This window comes from Athene noctua, chromosome 27 (assembly GCF_965140245.1).
Source record: "Athene noctua chromosome 27, bAthNoc1.hap1.1, whole genome shotgun sequence".
Taxonomy (NCBI): Eukaryota; Metazoa; Chordata; class Aves; order Strigiformes; family Strigidae; genus Athene; species Athene noctua.
The window spans coordinates 6,579,435-6,600,602 of NC_134063.1; the positions used below are offsets into that span (position 1 = coordinate 6,579,435).

Sequence of the window (21,168 nt, forward strand, 5' to 3'; positions counted from 1 at the left end):
GGTGGTGAGTTTGTAGATCTTCAGAGTCCTCTAACCTCTTGGAACGTGCGTGAGGAAAGGCTCTCTGGCTCTCCTCTTCCCGCTCTGTGAAAAGCTGAGGGGTTTGTGCGCTGCTCAGCCTCGGAGCCAAGATCCTCTGTGGCAGAGCGGGTGTGAAGAGCTGCTGAAGCGGCCCGGAGGTCCCATGAGAGCCTGCGTGCTCTGCGGAGCACGTTTGGTGCAGCTTGGCCCTGCTGGGTCTGTGGCGGCTGAGGAGCAGCACCGAGGCTTCGTGTGGTGCGGGGAGAGACTCAACCATTAGATCTCTTTTCCTTGGGCGTTCAACCAGCCGTGCTGCAGGGCCGAGCTGCTCTCCCCAGTCTCCGGGTTTTAACCCCAGACTGAGCCGGGGGCAGTGCCCAGAGCTCGGGCTGTCAGGGCGCGCTGCCCCGGGGGGAGCCGGGCAGAGCACCGGCGCTGAGCGCGGCCCTGCGCGGGATTTGCGCGGCGCAATGCCGGGTTCACCCCGGCCCCCCCCCCCCCCCCCCGCCAGGGGCCGACCCGCCGCGCTCCGCCCTGCTCCCGCGACCACGCGCCACGCCCCTTCCCGGCACCGATTGGCTGGCGGCACCGCCCGTCTGCGGCGGCGTAGCCACTCCCAGCGCACGGTACTGCCCCTGCGGCGGTGATTGGCCGCCCGTTAGGCTAGGCCCCGCCTCCCGCGGGCGCAGCGAGGGAGGGGGGAGGCCTGGCGGCCGCGGGGAGAGAGCGGCTGAGGCGGCGCCGAGCGCGGAGCGGAGCCGGTGAGTGCGGGGCGGCCCCGGGCCCCTCCGCCCCGCGGCGGGCACCGACACGGCCCTGCGCGCCCGTCGCCGCGGCCTCGCGCCCGAGGGCCGGGCGGCGCCGGGGATGTGTCGCGGGGCCGGGTGACATTGCCGCGGCCTCCCGCGGGGTCACCGCCGCTGCTTCCCCCCGCCCCGTCTCCCTCCGTGCTGCCCCGGCGTCCGGCCAGGGCCGGCGGGGCTCTGGCTCCTCCGGCCGCCGCCGTCTGCCCGGGAGACGGCCCGCGCTGCGGGAGAGCGGCGCCGGCCTTTGCCGTGGTCACCGCGCCGGAGGCCCAGCCCGCCCCCGAGCCGCGCTGCCCGGCTGCCTGCGGGCTGCCCGGCCCCTGCCTGCCTGCCCTGCCCCCGTGCCAGCCTGTCCCGCTGCTCCTCTTGCCTGTCCCGAGCCCCCCTGCCTGTCTCCTGCCTGCCTGCCCGCTGCCCTGCCAGCCAGTCCCGCTTCTCAGGTGTTTGGCAGGTGTCTGTGCCAAGCGCGTCAGGCTCCTCTTCCCTGCACAGATCAAACCTGGGCTCAGAGGAGCGTGCGTCTCCAGCTGCGCACTCAAACAGGAGGTGTGATTTTTGTTTTGTTTTTTTTCTTTAAGCTGATGCTGAACCTGAGAATTAGGCAAGCCTGGGTTTCTGTGCTGAGGGGCAGATACCAGAGGGCGTAGGAGTCATTAAATGCAGATCTCTCGATGTCTTCTGCTTCTGTCCTACTTCAGCGTAAGCCAAAAGTTGCAGAGCAGGGGTGACTTCCCTGCTTTGCCTTCAAATGTGGACAGCGTCTCAGGCTGGGTTTAAATTGTAGCATGAAAAGACACGTAGAAAATGCTGGAAATGATTGTGCACTGTTAATCAACTCTGTTCCACCTTCTCTGCTGCACGCAAACATGTAACTCGCTGTACTGCCAGCATAGCAGTCGGTGCTGCAGCTGCTTTGACCTTAAACCTGTGCTCCCCTGAAGTTTGGAGGAGTTGGAGATGTGTTTGCGTTTGTTGACTGTTTTTCCTGTTGGCTGTTAATTTAACAAACTGCGTCGAGTGGGTTTGCAGTCCGCTGTTACTTGGCTCGTTTTTTGTGTTGGGTTCTTACGGTCACATTTAACTGCAAAGCTTTTTTTGGAGGTTGTGTGCTCCTCCGATGTTTTTCTGTGGTTTGGTGAATTTAGAGTGTTTTGAAAACATTCTGGTTTTTTTAAATGACTGGTTTGGGAGAGGGGGGTTGTGTGTAAAGGAACAGAAGAGATGTCTGTGGGTGTTGGAAAACTGCTGAGGGAAGAGAGACTCTGCAGTAAGGGTACCAGAGGGTTGGTATAATCATACCAACAACCTGGGGTTAAATTTATTTAAAAATAATCGTGTGATTGGGTGTCTAAAACACTAGGGCTGGGTGCTAGGTAACTCTGAGCATCTTTACATCCCAGTAGAATGGTGAATACTCAACGCACTTTTTTTTTTTTTTTTTTTTTCTGCCAGCAAGTCAAAAATCATTGTTTAGGACCTCTGAATGTTGGTCTTGAGGAGAGCTGCTGCGGAGGGGGCGCTGGGACTGTCCTTGGTGTTGGATTTCAGCAGGAACTCTCTGGCCCCAGTGATTGCTTCAGACAAGGGAATTTTAGCTCCTGATAGCACAGCAGTATGAGTCAGGAGCTGCAATAATTTCTTTTTTTTTTCCTTGACCTGCAGCTGTAGCTGGTACACAGACTTGGGCAGTCCCTGCTGCGAGTGCGTGTTTCAGGTGTATCTGGTGTGTTAAACTTGGCTTCAGGAAGTTACACAAAAACGTAAGGTGAGCACCAGCGCAGTGGTGTGGTTACCTGGTGAAGCAGCTGGGCTTGGTACAGGTCAGACAGGTTTGCTGTCAGGAAAAAAAGCTCAGGAACCAGAAATAATTTTCTTCTAGTAACTTTGCTGCTAATTATAGGAAGGTGCGTTCAGGTTTGTGCCTTCCTTCTGCGAAACTGGTATTAGTACTTCACACCGCAGTGCTCTTCTGTTTTCCAGGTGATCCGTAAGTATTCCTGGTAGTTGTCTTACAAAGGGAGATTACTTTTTGCGTTGTACAGAAAGGTGAACTGAAATGCAAACAGCTTACTCCAGGTCACAAAATAAATGCGAGTTGGAGAAGTTCTTTGCTCTCTGGTTGTGCTTTAAATCCGCTTCTCCTTGTTGTCGAGCAGTTAATGATGAAGGTGTGTCTGTGTTGTGTTAGTGTTGCTAGGCCCGAGTTACAATAAATCAAACTCAGTTGAAATCTGCAATGCTTTGGCTAAGCAGAGTCGATGCTTAACTTTGCATTAATTTTTGTACAATTTAGAGTACAACAGACAGTGGGGTGGGTAACTCACGGTCTAGTATGATGCTGTAAAATCAATGTGGAAAGCATTGCTGTTAGGAAACGACACCTGCTTGGCACACTTGTGGGTCATTCTGCTTAATCATGGAAGATTTTAGTTCTTTGTTTTCCCTTTTTTTTCATATAGGTAATTTAAATTCCTGGGGTTTTAGAACAGAGATTGTAATTATCTGTTATTGTGTCGAAATAGTTCCTGGCAAAGGTTGCTCATGTATTGACTGGGGGTTGCTTGTGTTCCAAATAATCTCAGTTTGAATTCAGAGATTTCATCTGTGCTGGGATTTGTCACTTTGGGACCTCATGTGTACCTGTGGTGACATTCAGGGGAATAGCACCCAGGATCCACTGGTGGGACAGCTCGTATTTGCATGGGCCTGCAGGACGCCTGCTGACTGAGAGGTTATATGTAATATTTTATTATTTCTTGATGACAAAATCAATTTTGAGAGGAGTATTCAAGCTGGGAGGATGCTTGGGGCTCTGTGCGTGTGGTTGGTTGGTTGGTTTTTTGCCTTCTGTTCCTGAAGGAGGGTGATTGCTGTCTGACAAATGGAGTGGGTTCAGCAGAGGGCCCCTCTGATTCAGTCCCCTTGTTTAAGTGTTCTGTTCTCCCTCAGATAAAGCTGTTATCTGTCTTGCAGATAAGAACTGGTCTTCAGTTTTTTTGGCTGTGGAAAGCATAGTTGAGGTGTTCCCAGCAACAGTCTTCTTTTAGCAACTGAAGAATGAAGCACTGTTTTTTCTTGCCAAGATTTTCTGTGTTCTGTGGCTCATGCCTTCCTTCCAAGCTTAGTTCAAAATTTGAGTCTCCTGGACTCTTCTGAATAATAATACAGCTGGCTTTGCTAGCAGAGGTTTACATTTAACCATTTCTCAGTGTTCAGCAACTGGCTTAATTCAAGTCAGATAATCTAAAACCATGCAAAGAATCTGTATCTTTATCCTCAGTTTTACTGGCAGACTTGAGTTATATCTGGCTGAGGGAGGCAGGAAGAGCGTTTATTTTGTACTTTGGAGCTAAGAAAGCATGTAAAAAAAAAAAAAGCACACTTCTCAATATTGTAATTTAGTGAGTCTTTTAGTCAATGATTCTTGAAAATCATGCTAACAGTTTCTGTACAGACCTTTAAAGGAAGAAGTGCAATGGGCTATTCATAGCTAATGTTTTGAGATCGGATTTGTATGCAACTGGAAGATGAATGTGACTGAAGAGAGTTGAGTCTGCAGGGCATATCTGGTTTTGATTTTTAATGGCTTAATCAAACTGGAAGGCAAAGATGGACCTCAAGGGGCCATCTAGTTATAGTTCATCCCCCTGTTCTGAGTGTTTCAGCCCTTTTTTCTGTGATTTCCTGTGATGCTTTTGCTCCAAGGGTGAATTTAAGGCTGCAGTAATCTCAGCTCTTAGCACATCTCTTTCTCTGTCAGGCTCAATTGCTCAGTTTAGCAATAACAATTGAAGGAAACTTAATTGAGCAACTTCCCTGGGTACTGTTTAACTTCAGCCTGCCTGGGAGAACGTGTGAAAATTTCTGCAGGAACTCTCTTGGTTTTCTTTTTTCCTAATTTAATTATACGCTTTCATTAGTGATGTTAACGACATTATTTTTTAAAAGAAGTATTAGCAACTGAGTAGCTGTTGAGGAATGAGGGAAGCTGGCCTGTCTGAATGGAGTTACACAAGTGACTTTACCTGAACGAAATTGAAATTCTGCCCCAGAGTTGAACTGTGACTTCACCCAAGTTGGTGTAACAGTGATGACTGTATGGTAGGTGCTGCACGCTGCCTTCGGAGTTTCCGTATGCTCCTTGTTTTGTCTCCTCCTTTTTTGGTGAGATTAGAGAGGAGAGGATAGCAGGACTGTTTCTTCTGCCTATCTTACGACTGCAGTACACTTTGTGGGCATCAAGTCACAGCAGCCCTTGCCTGCTGAAACGATGTGGTTTTGCCATTACCTGTCTGTCAGGGCGCTCCCATGTCCACGTCTCTAAGCTCCTTTTGTAATTACTACTGGGGCTGTCTGAGGAAAAAACCAAATATTTCTTAGCAAATAGCTGCCACTGGATCCAGATAGCTGATGGTGCTGACTGTTTGCTTTGCAGCGTGTCTGCTGTTCTTGCTGGATAGATGATACTCTTTCAGAAACCTTAGTGTTTTGTGAGAGGTCTAAATTCCACTGGAGAATATCAGACAAACATGTTTTTTGGTAATGACACGTTCCAAGCCAGTCTCTGGGCTGGATGCCTGAACTTCTCCTGTTTTCTGACCATGTGAAAACTGTAACGACCAGGTCTGCTTTTGTAGTTAAGGTATTTTTCTATTAACAGGTAGTTTCGGGTCTGCCCTGCTGTTGGCAGAATGGGAGTGGTTCGGATGTCAGTGAGGCCTCGGGAGGATGAGCAAGGTGATTTCTGCCTCCCTCAGCTGTGAGTTTTGTGCAAAACCCAGATCTCCCCCTCCCCTCCTTCCTGCTGCTCCTGGAAGTTGGTGGTGGGAAAGCTTGTGCGTAGCTGGTAAAATACATAAAGGAGGGGTTTCAGGCAGGTTGCGCTGTAATAATGTAAAGTCAAACTTTTAAATAAGGCGTAATTCTGAAATCTGTATAATAATCTGTGAGCCTTTATCAATGTGATTTTTAGTTGTACACACCCGAACTGGAGAATTTGTACTTATTTCTTAGTTGTGATGCTGGTCTCTGTAACTCGTTGGCTCTTCTGCCAAGGAACTAATTATCTTAAGAGTGTGTAATTTAAAATATGTTCAAATGAAATAGCTGAAATAGAGGATCACGATTGGATTCACGAGTGACTTGGACAGCTAGAGCTGTTTTTCCTCTGAACCCCCGCTCCCTTTGGGCAATGAACTGGCACCTGCCTGTAAGACATTCTTCCTAGTACGCTGCTTTTATCATCTGAATAACTTGATTCTGTCTCGCCTGTCCTTTTAATCAAAATCACCACCAAGAAAAGCAGAACGTCTAGCTTGTCAGAGAGTCAATTTGACAGCTTGATTGAACTTGCTCAGGTATTCATTAAGTGCCGCTAGAGAGAGCTGGGAGAATGGAAAGGAAAGACTAACAATGCTCTAGTTTTTAATGCGCAGAGCGAATTTTGTGCATCTCCCGGTATGTAGGGAATGAAACTTGTTTTAGCGGGCAGATGTTTCTGCAGTTGCTAGAAAGAGTCGCGGGGCTCCGAGGACCGTCACTAAACAGACCGTTGCAGCTGAGTTTATCCGTTTGTCTAAGATGCCACTGCCAGCAACAAAGGGCCTGAGCTTCACCGTTTCGCAATTTGGTAAATGATCTTTAATCCGTGACTGAAAATTAGCATGGCTGAGTTACAGGCAGCGTTTTCTGGTGGAGTTGAAACTAGATGCCGGAATAAGTGCTTTGTACTTTCAACAAACTCTCATGAATTTTGTTGTAGAAGCACAGCGTATGTTACTCATTAAACCTCTTTAACTTTTGAACTCGCCTTCGCCAGCAATTTTGCTTTCTGATTATGTATTCTCTTAGGGGAATGGTTTGCTCTACAGCAGGCTCCTCTGCTGAGGAGTCTGGATCCAGATGTGTGACAAGGACTTGTGCAACTACAATGTAAAATAACACAGAAGCGTGTTATTAAAAAAATACTTTGAATCTGCAGCTATTTTTTTTTTTTCTTGTTTCCTGTGGCTTTGTAAACATAAGTAATGACTCTGTACGGAGCTATACAAAATACAAGGATTTTAAAAATACCCAGCTGCTCCATGGTGGGTTTTAGTGGATTATTTTAATGAGCGAGTCAGATTGCTCTATATGCAGAGTAATGTCTGGCTTCTAACGGCCAGGCACTACAAATTCACACTGAAACTTTAAAGCAAAGCTTTGTTCTCTGTGGCTCCAACGTGCGTTATTGGTCATAACAGCCAGAATTCACTTAATAACTCGCTGCCATCAGAATCCAGCCCAACTCCAAAATAAAATACAGTTGCATTGCTTTGCAGCAAGCAAATATGAATAAAAATAATAAATGCTATTTTTACATTTAAGCCTCTGCAAGTTTAGAGCCTATATTTATGTCGAGCACGTGGGCAGTTTTAATGTGTAAAATGGAGCATATAGACAGGTGTCTGTAAGATCAGGGCATCGGGCACTCAAAATAAAAAAAAAGAACATGTCTGAATAGGATCAAGGAGAATATTGTTGAGTAAATGGATATCATCTCTATGCATGTGCATGTTCTAAAATAAGTCCAGGCTCAGTAACATCAGTGTAGTTTTTAAAATTTCCTTTTAGTCATCTCTTTCTCAACCATCTTTCAAAATCATGTTTTAAAATAAAGTTGCATATTGCATTCCTAAGCTCTTTAGCATGATTTCTATTTTTGTGGGTTTATTTTTGGTAGAGATAAATCTGATATTATGACCTACATTTCTTTATTTGAGACAGCTAGGGGTAATAGCTCTACCTGTGATTTCTTTCACGCTTTTGCTGAAAGGCATTGTTTTACAATAAATTTTCCAGGTACATGAGATAAGAAGGAAAGGAGGTAACTGCAGATAGTAATTAGACATAATCTACAGTCTCTGTTCTTCAAAATAATTTAACAAAGTGCTCTGCTCTGTAGTGTTGTGAATCATTTATGGTCTTGATCCTTATAGTTTTTGTTCACATGGTCTGATCTGACCAAGCTTCCCTGATAGAACTTTTCAAGTGCAACCATTGATGCTGTTTAAGTCACGCTTTGCTCTGTCAGACCTCATCTTTCATTAAAATTTTAAGTTATTACTCTCTGAGCAACATCCGGCAATCTCTTTTCGAAAACACCCTCAGGAGTTGTAAACACATCGATATGTGTCTTCCCAAAGCTCTGGCAAGTGGTGTCTGGCGTTAAAGATACCCAGGTGTGTTTGTCCTCCTTCGGAGTGAGCGCACGGGTCAGGCACAGCTTCATCATCACAAATTGGTCATGCACGAGTATAGACAAGGCTGATCTGTCTCTGGCTTTGCGTTAATATCTCTGCTGCAACCGAGGGGTTTTGAAAGTGAAGTCTGGCACTAATTTATGAGAGCGATGTGGGGGGAAAAAAAATAGGTCAGCAACTATGAAAGGTGCTGACAAGCATATAATATCTAGAGATTGTTAAAAAGGGGGGAAAAAAAAAGTAAGATGGCCTTTCCAAGTAAGCAAGCTGTTATGCCTGAGGTTTCCTTGGCATCAGAGCAGGGCAGAGGTGAAGTAACTTGCTGGAGGACACATGAGAAGGCCGTGGCAGAACTGGGGAGCAATTTGGGAACTCAGATTTCCTAATACCACATCCCTTGATAGGAAGCTAACAGAATGGAAATGTGGCTATCTGAGCAGGCTTGTTGCTTAGAAAACTGATCTTTGTAGTTAGATACCCCGTTTGTGAATCGATTCAGAGCTCGGAGAGGCCACCTTCCTGTGCTAACTCAGATTTTTTCAAACTTCAGCTCTTCCATTTCTGCATGTTTAGGGAGGAAAAAAAATTTCATCATAAAAAAGCAGAAATATTAAAAAGTTAGATGCTAAAGTGACGGCTTCTATTTAAAGCACTATCTCTGCGTTTATACTCTGCAGCTGAGGTTAGACTGATGCTGCCTTTCATGAGGCAAGTGAGAGCGTGTAGCACAGCAGGAAACATCTGTGCAAACTGCACTGATTCCCGAGCTACAAGCACATGTGCACCGCAACTGCGAAGAAAGGCAGTTCTGAAATCACTGTTGTGCTGCTTTCAGTCAAATCGCTAGCGTCATCAAAATAGCCTCCGCGGCACGTGTGAGGCATCGGATCTATCTCTTCCCTAAAATAACCTCCAATTGCTCATGGCAGGCTTTTGGGACTTACTGCTGTGACTATTTTTTCCATTTTCCAGGGCTGGGTTTTAAATTTCTATATGCCTTCTCCGATGTCTAGATGCTTAGCAGTCAGACTAAGTCGCAATCAAAACCCTCACTGTAAGTGATGGAACAGAAGCAGGATCTGATTCTTTTCTGTAGAAACAATGAATATTTTGGTGGTGTAACTTGCAGCTGAGTTCCTTGTGGGTTGAAAAGAATGAATATGATTGACACGGTTTTTACGTAGCAACAAAGTAGTTCCCCAAATACACTTTGCACCTGAAAGGAGGGAAATGGTGCTAGGATCCTGGAAATGCTCCTCGTCTGGGAGCCTGGGAGAGGGGTTTTCCTACTGAAAACGGCCCTGGGAGTAGGCTGCTCCTCCTTCCTACACACGCCTTTTATTACCTGCATATTTCCTACTTTTGACACTAATTCTTGCTTTGTTCTTGATTTCAATTTAGGAGCCGTAGCTCTTCTGCCCACTTGTAAGTGCAACTGGTATGGGTAATGGTGTGAGAGAAGGTCAAGTGGATTTCAAACGGCAGGATGCGGAGCCCGTTACATCAGCCCATCTCCCGTCAGAGGTAAAAGCAGGAAATTATTGGGTCTGTGCAGTGGGTTTGAGAGAAGAGCTGCAAGGCTACAATGGGATTTGAGCTGCAGACTCCTGAAAGAGCTGTAGTGTGTGTGCAAGACACATAATGTATAACTTCTGGTTTCTCTGAGGCTGGCCAAGCAGTTGCAGCCCTCTGGGAGGAGCTGGGCACCGCTCACAGCAGGCAGGCACACAGGGCTGCGTTCCTTGTTCAAGGTTATGTCTTGGTATGTCTTCAGTGGCAGAGCTGGGAAGAGAGCCATAAATCTTTGGTGTCCCTGCTGTTGCTAGACTCTTGTTAGAAACACTGGAAGAGAAGGTGACACCGAACCTTGGTCTGATTTAGACCAAAACTCGGGCTGAACTTCACACAGTGTTGCCTTTGCATGGCTGCCCTTGCATTTAGCACCAAAAAGGCAGAGATTGGAAGGGAAAATTGAACTGAACCATGTATTTTGGTAATAAACATTAACTTTTTAGTTATCAAATATTCGGGGGGGCGGGGGGGAAGTGAACTCCTCCATGAAAACACAAAGCATGTCAGAAGTTAACGTTCTTAAGCCTTGTCTTGACTTGTCTTTCAGTCCCTTCACGGTGTTAGATTTCAAGTCATTTACTTGCTTTCTGCCCATGTGTTATGAGAAGATAGCTGTTTTATAAATATGAGCTGTGGCAGCAATGTCAATAACTTCCATTCCATTTCTCATAGTAGGAAACCTGTCTTGGTTTATTCTTAGGATCTTGGGAACAACGTGGAAATAGGACTTGTGTGTTACTGGAAGGTCAAGAAGGAAACTTCCCTTCTCTATATGCCTAAATCACGAGGAGGTAGAAATTTTAGAATTTTAGTTTTTAAAAATCTTAATAGGGAGGAAACAGTACATGTAAGAGGTGGCAGACCTTGGAACTTTGCATCCTGGCAGACAACTCTGATCTTTGTGCTTTATGATCTGACCAGGAATTTACTGTGCTTGAAATTTTGAAGATAATTTTGACCCATGTTCTTGAGAGAGGGGGTAAATGCTGCAGCAAAGGTAAAATATTACGACTTATGCTTAAGAATGACCGTGTCCAATGCTTTGTTTCAGGATAACCAGGAGAAAAAGAAAGTACTCAACTCTCTGATGTCTGGTGCATTGGCTGGTGCTGTTGCTAAAACTGCAGTAGCCCCACTGGATAGGACAAAAATCATGTTTCAAGGTGAGTCCCGTTGGCTTTTGCAAAACGCTCTCACTTTATTGTTAGCAGAATCCAAAACAGCTTCTCTGATCTGTTCAGCCAGCCTGTTCTCCAGTGCTTTGCCCTCCTTCACTCCGCAGAGACCTGGCAGGATGCAGACAGAACAGTGACGTTACCACAATGAATTGAGTCTAAAAAACCTATTGTTTGACTCTTGGTAGGATTATTGCAGGTGTCAATCAGCTGTGCATCTGGCCTGTACTATTGGATCTAAGTCTCATGGTAGTCAGCAAGAGTTTTGCTATTTCAGTGCATTTCAGATGCACGTATTGCTGGTTAGAGACAGACGGCCGTGGCTCGTGAACGTTTGCTGGCCACGTGTGTTCCGTGACAGAAGGGGAGAGTTTTGGAGTGCCAGTAAATAGACGCTGTAAAGGCAGCGTTTGAGGGGATGATTGGTAACTCTTGGGATTTCTGTGTCTGTTCAGTTTGGAGAAATAAGGTGGGGAGGGGAAAGGAGCAATATAAGGAGATGTGGTGACACTGGAAGGAGGTAATTGAGCTGTTTGAGTTTCTTGCTAAAGGCTGGATGCCAAGCTGTGCCTGCTCAAATGTATGCAGCCTTTTCTACTAAGGGTTGCATTGTATTGCAGCTGAATTGTTTTGGTGAGAGTTGAAGTTAATGATGAAAAGTGCTGCACAAGAGGCGTTGAAGCTGGCATACCTAGCTTTGTATTACAAAGCCCTTTTTGGAACCTGTAAAGTGTGTAACTGAAAATGAAATTCTTCTAATTGGAGTCGAAAATTCTCACGTGTTTGGCAGGATCTGGGATTCAGCCCCATCACGGGCTTTGTTCAGTTCCCCTGTTTCAGTGCCCGAACTGTCAGCTACACTAATTGTCCCACAGGGAAGAGAGCAGACAGTTAATACAGTAGACATTTGGTGAGGCCAAGAATTTTAAATCTGGTTGACGTCCCAGATTAAATGAATTGGGTAGGTTTAATCTAATCCCTGGATGACATTTAATTTTGAATTGACTTTCATTTGACATGATTCTCATTCTCAACGTAACAGGGGCTGCGTTCTGGAATAGGAGGGATAAGAGATCAGGGAGTTCAAGCTGTGGGGAGCTAAAGCCTGGGCTGGCTGCAGCCTGGGATCGCATCTGTGACCAGATGCTTGTGCAGCGATGAGTACGCGCTGTGCTTTCTCTCCAGAACAAACACTGTGGTTCATCTAAGGTTGGAAATGTCAGGATCAGAGGCGAGGTGGAAGCTGCAGAACTGGAGTGAGTCAACAACTGTCTGTGTAAATCACCTTTAATCTGTACCGGCCGACGTTTATAAAAAGACCTGTTCGCTTTGGCCCATTAAACTCGCTGCAAAGGCTGTGATTCAAATGTGGCCATTCTGACCAATTTCTCAGTGTCTAATGGATTTCTTGGGCTCTTGGCCTCCTAAAGGCTTTTACTCTGGGGTCTATTCCCTGTCTGTGAGGAGGGAAAGCATCTTTGGGTCATATAAGGGTAGGAAGGTTGTCCCTTGAACTAGAGACTGAAGAATTTTCCTATGGAAGAGGAAAAAGAGCTCTTTTCCATTCAGAGCTGCAATGGGTTATTGAGGTGTTCTTATTTCTTAAAAAAAAAAAAGTGTTGAATTGCGTAAAGGAATAGCGTGGTGAAAATGCATTTGCATGGGATTGTTTGATACACTTGAGAGGTTACAAGTCTCAAAGGAGTTTGAAAGAAACTGCAATAGACACTTAATTGGAACCGTGTTTCATTAGCGTTGCTGTTGGGGTTTAGCCTGGGTTTCCTTCCTGCTGTAGGAATGTTACAAAACAGAGCTGCTGTATGCCGAATAAATCTCGCTTCCAAATGCCTTGTGTATTACATAGTTAAAGAGATGCTGTCAGTTTGAATGGATGCAAGAAAAGAAACTGAGTGTTCATTTGAGTTTTGCTAGGATGAAACCATTCTTGCGTGCAGCCTCACTAAACAGACCCGTTCTTTGCTGGATTCTGGCATTAGGCTGGAAGCTGTGCATGGAAATGCTCTGCTAAAATAAGTGGTTGGTGCAAGGTTGTTTTGGTTTTTTTTTTATTTATTCATTTATTTTTAGCGCTTTAAGAATGTGACAGAAACTGAACGTTTTCATAACAGTAGGTGGAAGAATGAACTTAATGTGCTAAATAGAGTTTGGGAGCACTTACCAGTGGAAAGTCTTTGTTTATAATAAAGAAGCTCTATATTCTCTTGCATTAATTCTTTTGCTTCTATCTTTATCCCTTAGATAAAATGCCTGTATGGTTTATTTGATCCATCTAAATATATTGCAAGACCTAATGCTCATTTTTTCTTTTTAGTGTCTTCAAAAAGATTTTCTGCCAAGGTGAGGTGATGTGTCTGTCTCCCGTTGACCTGAAGTGTTTGATTAATGGTAGTAATAGCCCTAACAACATCTTTTGTTTGTATTTATTTAACTTTCTCACCTGGCTTTTATTAGCACCGCTCATAGTGAAAGAGCACAGAGGGAAAAACTGGAAACAGTGTTGTCTGTAATACTCCCTGGCACAGTGCTCTTTCATGTTCATGTTTTTGTCCTGTGCCTAGCACAGAGGAGCCTCAGTTCCTCCTTCATATTCCAGGTTTTACCTGTGACATGACAGGAAATGTTGTGGCATGGCTCAGGGCTTTGTTTTCCTGGGCCTTCTCCTCTAGTGGTTGTTTTCTTTCCCTCAACCGCCGTTGGAGTTGTTTCTGAGTATAGAGGAAATTTGAATTTGGGAGCTGATGGCTATCACGGCTTGCTGAATGTTTTGTTGCATGTGCATTCCAGCTGTTCCGTGCGTGCTGCGCTAATACGTGTAATCCAAATGCTTCTGACTTACACTAAGAAGATTAATTTGGGTTGAGAAATGGTTTGTGCAAACAGCAATCCAGCTCTGTGCCTTGCCCTCGGAGGGAAAATTAAGATGTCTTGAATGTAAAACTCCGTATTCCCGACTCCAGTTCTCTTTCACTCTGATGTATCTCACTCGGTCTCCCCAGAGAAGACGTTTTAGTTGTCTTACTCTGGAGTCGGGGTTGCGAGTGTAAACAGCTGATATCAGCTTACCATGGTTGGGGTGGGAAGGAGGATTTGGAGAGGTTAAGCTATAGGGTCACCTTTTCCCCCCTCTATTGTTCGGACTCTCTCTTATCATGATCTCCCTGCCTGACCTTTGATCCGTTGCCTGCAGGAAGCCTACAGGCTGATTTATCGCACCTACCTCAACGAAGGCTTCTGGAGTCTCTGGCGGGGCAACTCAGCCACCATGGTCCGTGTGATCCCTTACGCTGCCATCCAGTTCTGTGCACACGAAGAGTACAAGCAGCTCCTGGGGAGTTACTACGGCTTCCAGGGAAAGTAAGATGCAGCGTGGCTTTGATCCTTGCAGAGGAGGATGGGGCAGTTTGTGGGACCGTAGAGTGTAGGGAGGGAGCACGTCTCTCTGCTTTGTGCAGGGCTGCTGAGTTGAAAGCTCTGTTGGTACAGAGTTGTGCCCCCCACTCGTGATGGCTTTGCAGAATGGGGTGTGTGAGGGGGCTAAGCAAAGGGCTGGGCTTCTAGCCGTGCACAGGAGAGATCTCTGTGAGAAGAGGACCCTGTCTTCTAGAGGCGTGAGCAAGAAGTGGCCTAGACACTGAGTTAGCACTTCCCTGTGCTGAGAGTGGGCAGGCAAAACAAAGGGTTTTTCTTTGCAGGAGGAGCAACAAGATCGAGCCTTGTGCTGTTATCTGAGCTGTGTGTGTGGCCTGAGCCTCTCGCTCTTGGGCACGTAAAGTCTGAGACACCCCAAGTCAGGCTTGCTGTCCTCAACGGAGATTTTCTCTAAGCCTACATCTGGAATGGCTGTGGCAACCCACAGCTGCTTCACACACCCCACACCCCTCCCCTCTTCAGTACACAGGCAGGGAAGGGATTCAGTAGCAGCTAGATAGAGCCATGCTCAGAAACCACGTAGTATTTCCATCTCCAGGTGATCTGTTTGGTCTCTTCTCTCACCTTACTTTAGAGCGCTGACACCCTTTCCTCGATTCATTGCTGGCTCTCTGGCAGGCACAACGGCTGCCATGTTAACCTACCCCTTGGATATGGTCCGTGCTCGAATGGCTGTCACGCCGAAGGAGATGTAAGTGCCTTACAAAAGCAAGTACAAGCACCACAAACAAATGCAGAACTTTCTTTTAAGGTCAGATGACTTTATTCCCATTTTCTGGGTCACTTCTTGCTCGGAGCCTTTGGTGTAATAAATTGCTGGGGTCTGAGCACTGATTAAATGACCGGAGGCCTGGTTAGTCCAGAGGCTGGAAGGAGATCGGTACGGGAGGACCTCACTAGTCAAAGCTGTGTGTTGGCTCTGTAGGAGGCCAGCTGGCACAGTGCCTCTGGAAGGGAGCTGACAGACAGGCTAGCGTGCTGTGCTAGGGCTGTAGGAGAGCTGGTGACTGGCTTCTCCATTTCGGGCTTCTGAAATCCCTTCTGAGCTGTTCGATGAGCTCAGAGCTGAATTAATTAATTGCTGATCCTTCAGAAAGTCCTGCTGGAAATGTTACTGGTGTGTGCAGTGGCTAACTGGCACAGATTTGCTTTTCCCATGTCCACATGCTAGGTACAGCAATATTGTTCATGTCTTCATCCGAATATCCCGAGAGGAAGGACTGAAGACGTTGTATAGGGGATTTACACCCACCATCCTTGGAGTGATTCCATATGCTGGGCTTAGCTTCTTCACCTACGAGACGTTGAAGAAACTACACGCAGGTAAAGGCAACGTGGTTGGCTTTCAGGTGAAGTGGTGTAAGCTTCTGGCTAACTTGACATGTTTGAATTCAGTGGTGCAAGTCCTTTTCCTGGCCTTGAGGCCAAAGTTCTGTGCTTGAAGAGGATGCCTTGTGCCTCCCTCTCTCTAATCCCAGACTAGGAAGGAGGCAAGCTGCAGAAATCAGTATTTCTGTCTTGCAGAGAAATGAGAAGGTGCAAGCCCTGGCTGCAGAAGGACTTGGTTATGTAGCAAGTCAGCTAACAACCAAGTTGGGAACAAAATCTCCGGAGCTCTCCTCTCTTTGGCTCTCAGCCCACTTGACCTTAATCACGTGTTTATTACAAGAAGCTTTCTACACTCTGCTACTTTCTCTTTCCCAGATCACAGTGGGAAACTGCAGCCATCCCCTCCGGAGCGGCTTTTGTTTGGTGCCTGTGCAGGCTTGATTGGCCAGTCAGCTTCTTACCCCCTGGATGTGGTTCGCCGACGAATGCAGACGGCGGGGGTTATGGGACACACATACAGTTCCATCCTTCTCACCATGCAGGAGATTATAAGAGAAGAGGGACTAATCCGTGGCTTGTACAAAGGACTCAGCATGAACTGGGTCAAAGGTCCAATTGCAGTGGGAATAAGCTTCACAACCTTTGACCTGACGCAGATCCTTCTCCGTAAATTACAGCACAGCACTAATGTTGAAAGGTAGTAGCTTAATCCCCACAGCCCTTGCTGGGGAAAAGTACAACATGTGTAGAAAGAGCAATGCTAGCGTTCCCTCACTTTGTACATGCTCTCCCCCAGCTGAGAACTTACCTTTCTTGTCTATTTGTTTGTTTGTTTTTCTGTTGTTGTTGCATTTTTTTTTTTCTTTCTAATGAGCCTCTGAGTTACTTGGAAACCTCAACCTGAAACTAACATTTTCCTAAACGAAATTCTTTTTTACAGTTCTGCAGAACTGAGTCCTCTAAAGTAGCTGCCTCACCCTTCTGGATTACTCTTTGATACCAGGAGTGGAGCCTCTCAAACAAACATGTGCTGCTGCTGGCTCCTCACCTGGTCTCTGTGGGCAGATGAAGCGGTGAATGATGAAAGAGAGGACTCGGTGATGTTGGAGTGAACCCCTGAATCTGGGAAGTGACTGCTGCTCCTGGTAGGCAGCTTTGAGTTACTGAACATGTGTTAGCTGGAGGCAGTCTGCCAAGTGCAATATTCCAGTTAGTCTGTAGGGAATGCCAGATTCCTCTGACCTATAAGCATTGGTCTCCATAAAACAGGACACAGCAGGATTTAACAGGTCCAGGTCACTTCTGTTGTTCTGGAAGATGAATGTGAGCTCTGGCTGGAAATGCTGCCCTTTTTCAGACGTTCTTCTCATTTCTGGGTTGAGTTGCATGAAATATCCCTTGCAGTGTCCCTCTGAGATTACCAAAGACTGTAGACAGCAGGGGAGGAAAGTTCTGAGCGGTTTTGTAAATCAAATTCTCATATTTGTCGTCAGTGTTGTTGAGTAGGGGCTGTGCCTGGATTCACAAACTGGATTGAATCACAGAGCAGTAGTGCTTTCGGGCTACCCAAACCCTTCTGTAGTTGTCCTGGTCTTAAAGGCAGTGTTCTTCCGAGGGATTCGGCAGACTGTAGTGTGGTCGTGACTTAACTCCTCAAATTTGAAGTATGTAACACTTCCTTTTCTAGCGCGTTAAGCAGTTTTATGCTTCAGTATTATTGTTGCCGCTTTATGCACGAGGCAAGAACAAACACCTCAGACTCACACGTGATGCTGATTTAGCTGTCCTGAAAGGCTGCTCACGTCTGGCGAATGCAGCCGAGTAGTTGACCCGAGCTGCCAGCCCTGCTTCTGAACAATTTTGTTGTCTTTTGGTGCCTGCTGTGTAGGTTGTGTCACCTCTGTTCGTTAGTCCACACCTAAGCCCGCTTGCTTTTATTCCTAGAGTTCTTCTGGACCAACTGAGTCCTTGGGAGAACGGGCACCACAGTCAGTATTGACCCCTCAGAAATTATATATATATAGTGCCAATCATTTTCAGTTGCAATTTGAAAATTAATGGTAAAGTACCTTTCAGTGTTTCGATTTCAAATCAGTTTTCAGGGAGATGGAGATTTGGGGGTAGTTTTAGTTTATGTTCCATTCCTGTATTAAATTTGCAAGAGAGGTCAGAGCAAACTTTAGACTTCTCTGAGAATCAGATTACATAAACCAAGATTAAAAATCCCTTTTTGGCCGATAGAGTCCGTAATGTATAAAAGAAGAATGAGACATAATTTAAAAGCTGTCCTTCTCTGCCGTGTGTATTTTAGCCGTTGTAATCTGAGCCTTGTGTCACGGCTTTATTAATGGGAATGGAGGTAATTGCACAATTGATAGAAATAGCTTTCTCCTTTCTTTTGTCTTTGCACTTGTTCTTTGGAGCATAACTTGCTTCTAATGCCAAATATTTCCCTAGGAATTGAGCGCCTACACTTCCATTTTGTGGACGTGGCGGAGCGCCAGCATACTGAAGTATTAGCTTATGTTGTTCCCGGAGCACGTGGGATTGATCATACTTTAATGGTTGTGGATGGGCGGGGTAGTAACCTCAGTAATTTCTGCCTCCAACCCCACAAATGATAATTTCCGTTGTGAAACTTGACTGCAGTCACTGATTTACCTTGTAATTAGATGTTAGGTGGTGTCGTTTGAAGAGTCTTTAGGGAGGATGGCCGTGAATTCTGTGTGTTTCTTGCTCCCATGGCTAATGGAAGATGATCAGCTGTTCTCTTCGTTTGGGTGACATTTTGTTTAGTCCTTTGCGAGAGCTCTAATTTCTTTTCTCCAATGGAGAAGCCAATTATTTCTGCTCTTGTCTTTCTCCGGCCCAGTGAGGAAATCCTAAGGCAGTTGCATCCTGCCCCAGAAGCGAGGTACAGACCGGCACTGGGTGTGTCAGCGGGTCGCTGTGTGTACGTGCCTCTGTGTGTGTCACTGTGTGTCCAGTCCAGGCCGAGGCCTCCCTGCCCAGCCGGTGGGTGCTGTGTGAAGATGAGAGGAAGCTGAACTGTGGCATCCAAGTTCGAGCGGGCTCCTTGGCTCCACAGTAGGTCATCTGGGAGGCAAGCGCAGCAGACCTTGTCTTAGGAGACGTTGAGCGTCACTGAACCCCTATGGCAGCAGAGGTGGCTTAATTCCTCCTGGGTCCTGACTGAGAAAGGATTTACACTGGATGACTAGCCTCTTGTTTGGGACTGAGTGGGAGGGCAGGTCTGCACAGGGTGCTTGTGCCAGTGGATTAAATGGACAGGGAGCCCAGGGACAAGCCCCAGGATGAGCCCAGGGACCCTGAGCTGAGAAACAGGACCTGCAGCACAGCCTGACTTGGGAGCCTTGGGCTCAGATAAGTTGTTCCTTAATTAGCAGCTCCACCTGATCTTAATTCAATGGAAATTTAGCCAGACATCTTTTCCCAAGTCTTGCAGGCTGTTTGTTCAGAGACAGATCTTTGAATTCAATCTGTAATGGTTTTGGTCTTTTTGTTTCTGGCGCAAAAGTGTTCAGAGTAACTGTGTGTTATTGCTTTGGGTCGTTTTAAGTAGCTTTTAAATTTTTTTTTTCCCCTTCTCTGATTTGAATGTAGAAAAGGAGAAACAGAGTGTTCTCTTCCCTTCTCTTATGTCTCAATTCATGCAAGGATTGTTCCAGATCTCTCTGCTGCCTGGAATGAGTGCCTGAGGAGTTTGGGGCATGCTGATTGAGAAGGGAAGGGTACCTGTGTGCTGGCCAAGAAGGTCCATTGCCTTTAGCTCTGAGAAAGCAGACAAGTCGAACAGGAATATTCTGTAGTCCTTCTTTTCTGTAGAACTTTCTTACTACCACACATTGCCCAATTCTCTTTTATTCTCCTCAAATTCCTTGCTTTTATTTTCAAGTCACGTTCCTCATTGTTCCTTAATGCGCTACCGCCAAACATTGATTTGTGCTTTTTTTTTTTTCTTGACTACTCTCCCTCCCTTCCTGCTTCTGCACCTTTAGTCCCGCACTAGCACTTCGAGAGAATCAGGTCCAATGAAATGCATCCAAAATGACAAAATTCCAGCTTTGATAGCAATGCCCCAACAGCCCAACTGGGCTTCCCGCTCGCAGGCAGGGCTGCTTGGGTGGGGGCGCACACACAGTTAAAGTCACTGGGTGACGGGGCAGAAGGTTTTCTTGAAAATTCCTTGAACCACTTGTCCAGCCTAACGCCTTCACTTCTCCTAGCACTTCACCTTCCCAAGCTGTGAAATGCTGCTGCTGCTTGTCGTCTCCTCTTTCGGTACCTCCGCCTGCCGCCCGCTTGCTCTGTGGGTCGCTCGGGGAGAGCTTGTCCTCCTGGGAGGCTCAGTCAGGGAACCTCAGTATGTGAGAGGTGGGACCTGAGCTGGCTCCTTGCCTTGCCCCGCATACCCCGTGCAGACCTCTGGCAGTTCCCCGGAGGGCAGAGCCGCTGAAGAGCCGGGTGGTGGTTGTCAGGCCCGTGGTGGAAGGGTCAGGAGAGGGGTCGCAGCCTCCCGAGGCGTCACGGAAGGCCTAGGGTGGGTCCTGTGGGGTGGCACTGGTACTCTGTGGGAGCTCTCCCAAAGCAGTTTCATAGCTTCTGTGGAAAATTAGTGGTACTTCTGTTAACTTCTTAGCACCTTCTGCCTAGAAGGAGTCGAGCACTATCATCTTCACCCTCTGGTGTCTTTAAAACAGGTGAGGCAGGAAAGGAAACTTCGAGCAGAAGCACTGTGGCGACGCCGAGCGAGCCTGGTGCCAGTCCTGGGCGGGCAGAGGGGGGAGGAAATGCAGTGGGATACTTCCCGTGTTTCCCCAGTACCCAACTGGGGCTCTGCAGTACGTTACGGACCCTCCCCACTCCGGGCTGGGCCAGAGGAGGAGGTGGCCTTCCTACAAAACAGCCTTTTTATTTTATTGTAGGGGCTGATTCCTCCCGCTCCCCCCCGTCTCCCCCTTCAATGCCATGCGATGCAGGGTTTCCCAGCGCTGTTCACTGCCTGTGTGGTCTATGCATATATTAGCACAAACACTGTTAAATGCCTTTTGTCAAGACGTGTCCTCACCATCCATGTGTGCGTGTATGCGTGTGTGTCAATTTTGACTGCTTTTCTTGGATCTGGAGTTCTATTTTATTGCAGTGAAGACACTTTGTTATATAATGTTTATATATTTTAAGATTTGTGCCAAGAGAGGATGTATATTTAATAAAAAATATAATTGACTTTGCAGGCTCTCAGAGGTTGTTTCCTATTAGATGTTGCTCATGAGAGTGAGGGGCCTGGTACAGCTGGGTGGATTTATGGAGAGACTCAATGTGGGGGTGTCTGGGGGGGGAGCTTGTGGCTGGGGGTACCTCTTGTGGGGCTCACTGTGCCCCCAACCACGCAGGTCTCCTGCGCACGGGAGCACCCTGTGAAGAGAACAGGTCTTTGGGGGGAAGTTGGGAGAAGCTTGAAGGAAGGCAGGCAGTTCTGGCGATGGTTCAGAGACCTGTGGTTCCTCCTCCTGCGCTGTCCCTGTCCCCAGCGCCGCAGTGTGGGACGGGGAC

General features: G+C 46.9%; 1 protein-coding gene across 1 annotated transcript; it reads left to right on the plus strand.

Moving 5' to 3' along the window:
• The first annotated feature begins 699 nt into the window (after positions 1 to 699).
• On the plus strand, positions 700 to 20,846 carry SLC25A42 (solute carrier family 25 member 42). Its single transcript, XM_074928308.1, has 9 exons — positions 700 to 782; positions 9,470 to 9,592; positions 10,692 to 10,803; positions 13,148 to 13,173; positions 14,024 to 14,190; positions 14,840 to 14,956; positions 15,437 to 15,588; positions 15,970 to 16,291; positions 16,535 to 20,846. Exons 2-9 carry the CDS (start codon positions 9,509 to 9,511, stop codon positions 16,560 to 16,562), a joined length of 1,008 nt encoding a protein of 335 aa, XP_074784409.1. The 5' UTR covers positions 700 to 782; positions 9,470 to 9,508; the 3' UTR covers positions 16,563 to 20,846.
• Positions 20,847 to 21,168: the final 322 nt, after the last annotated feature.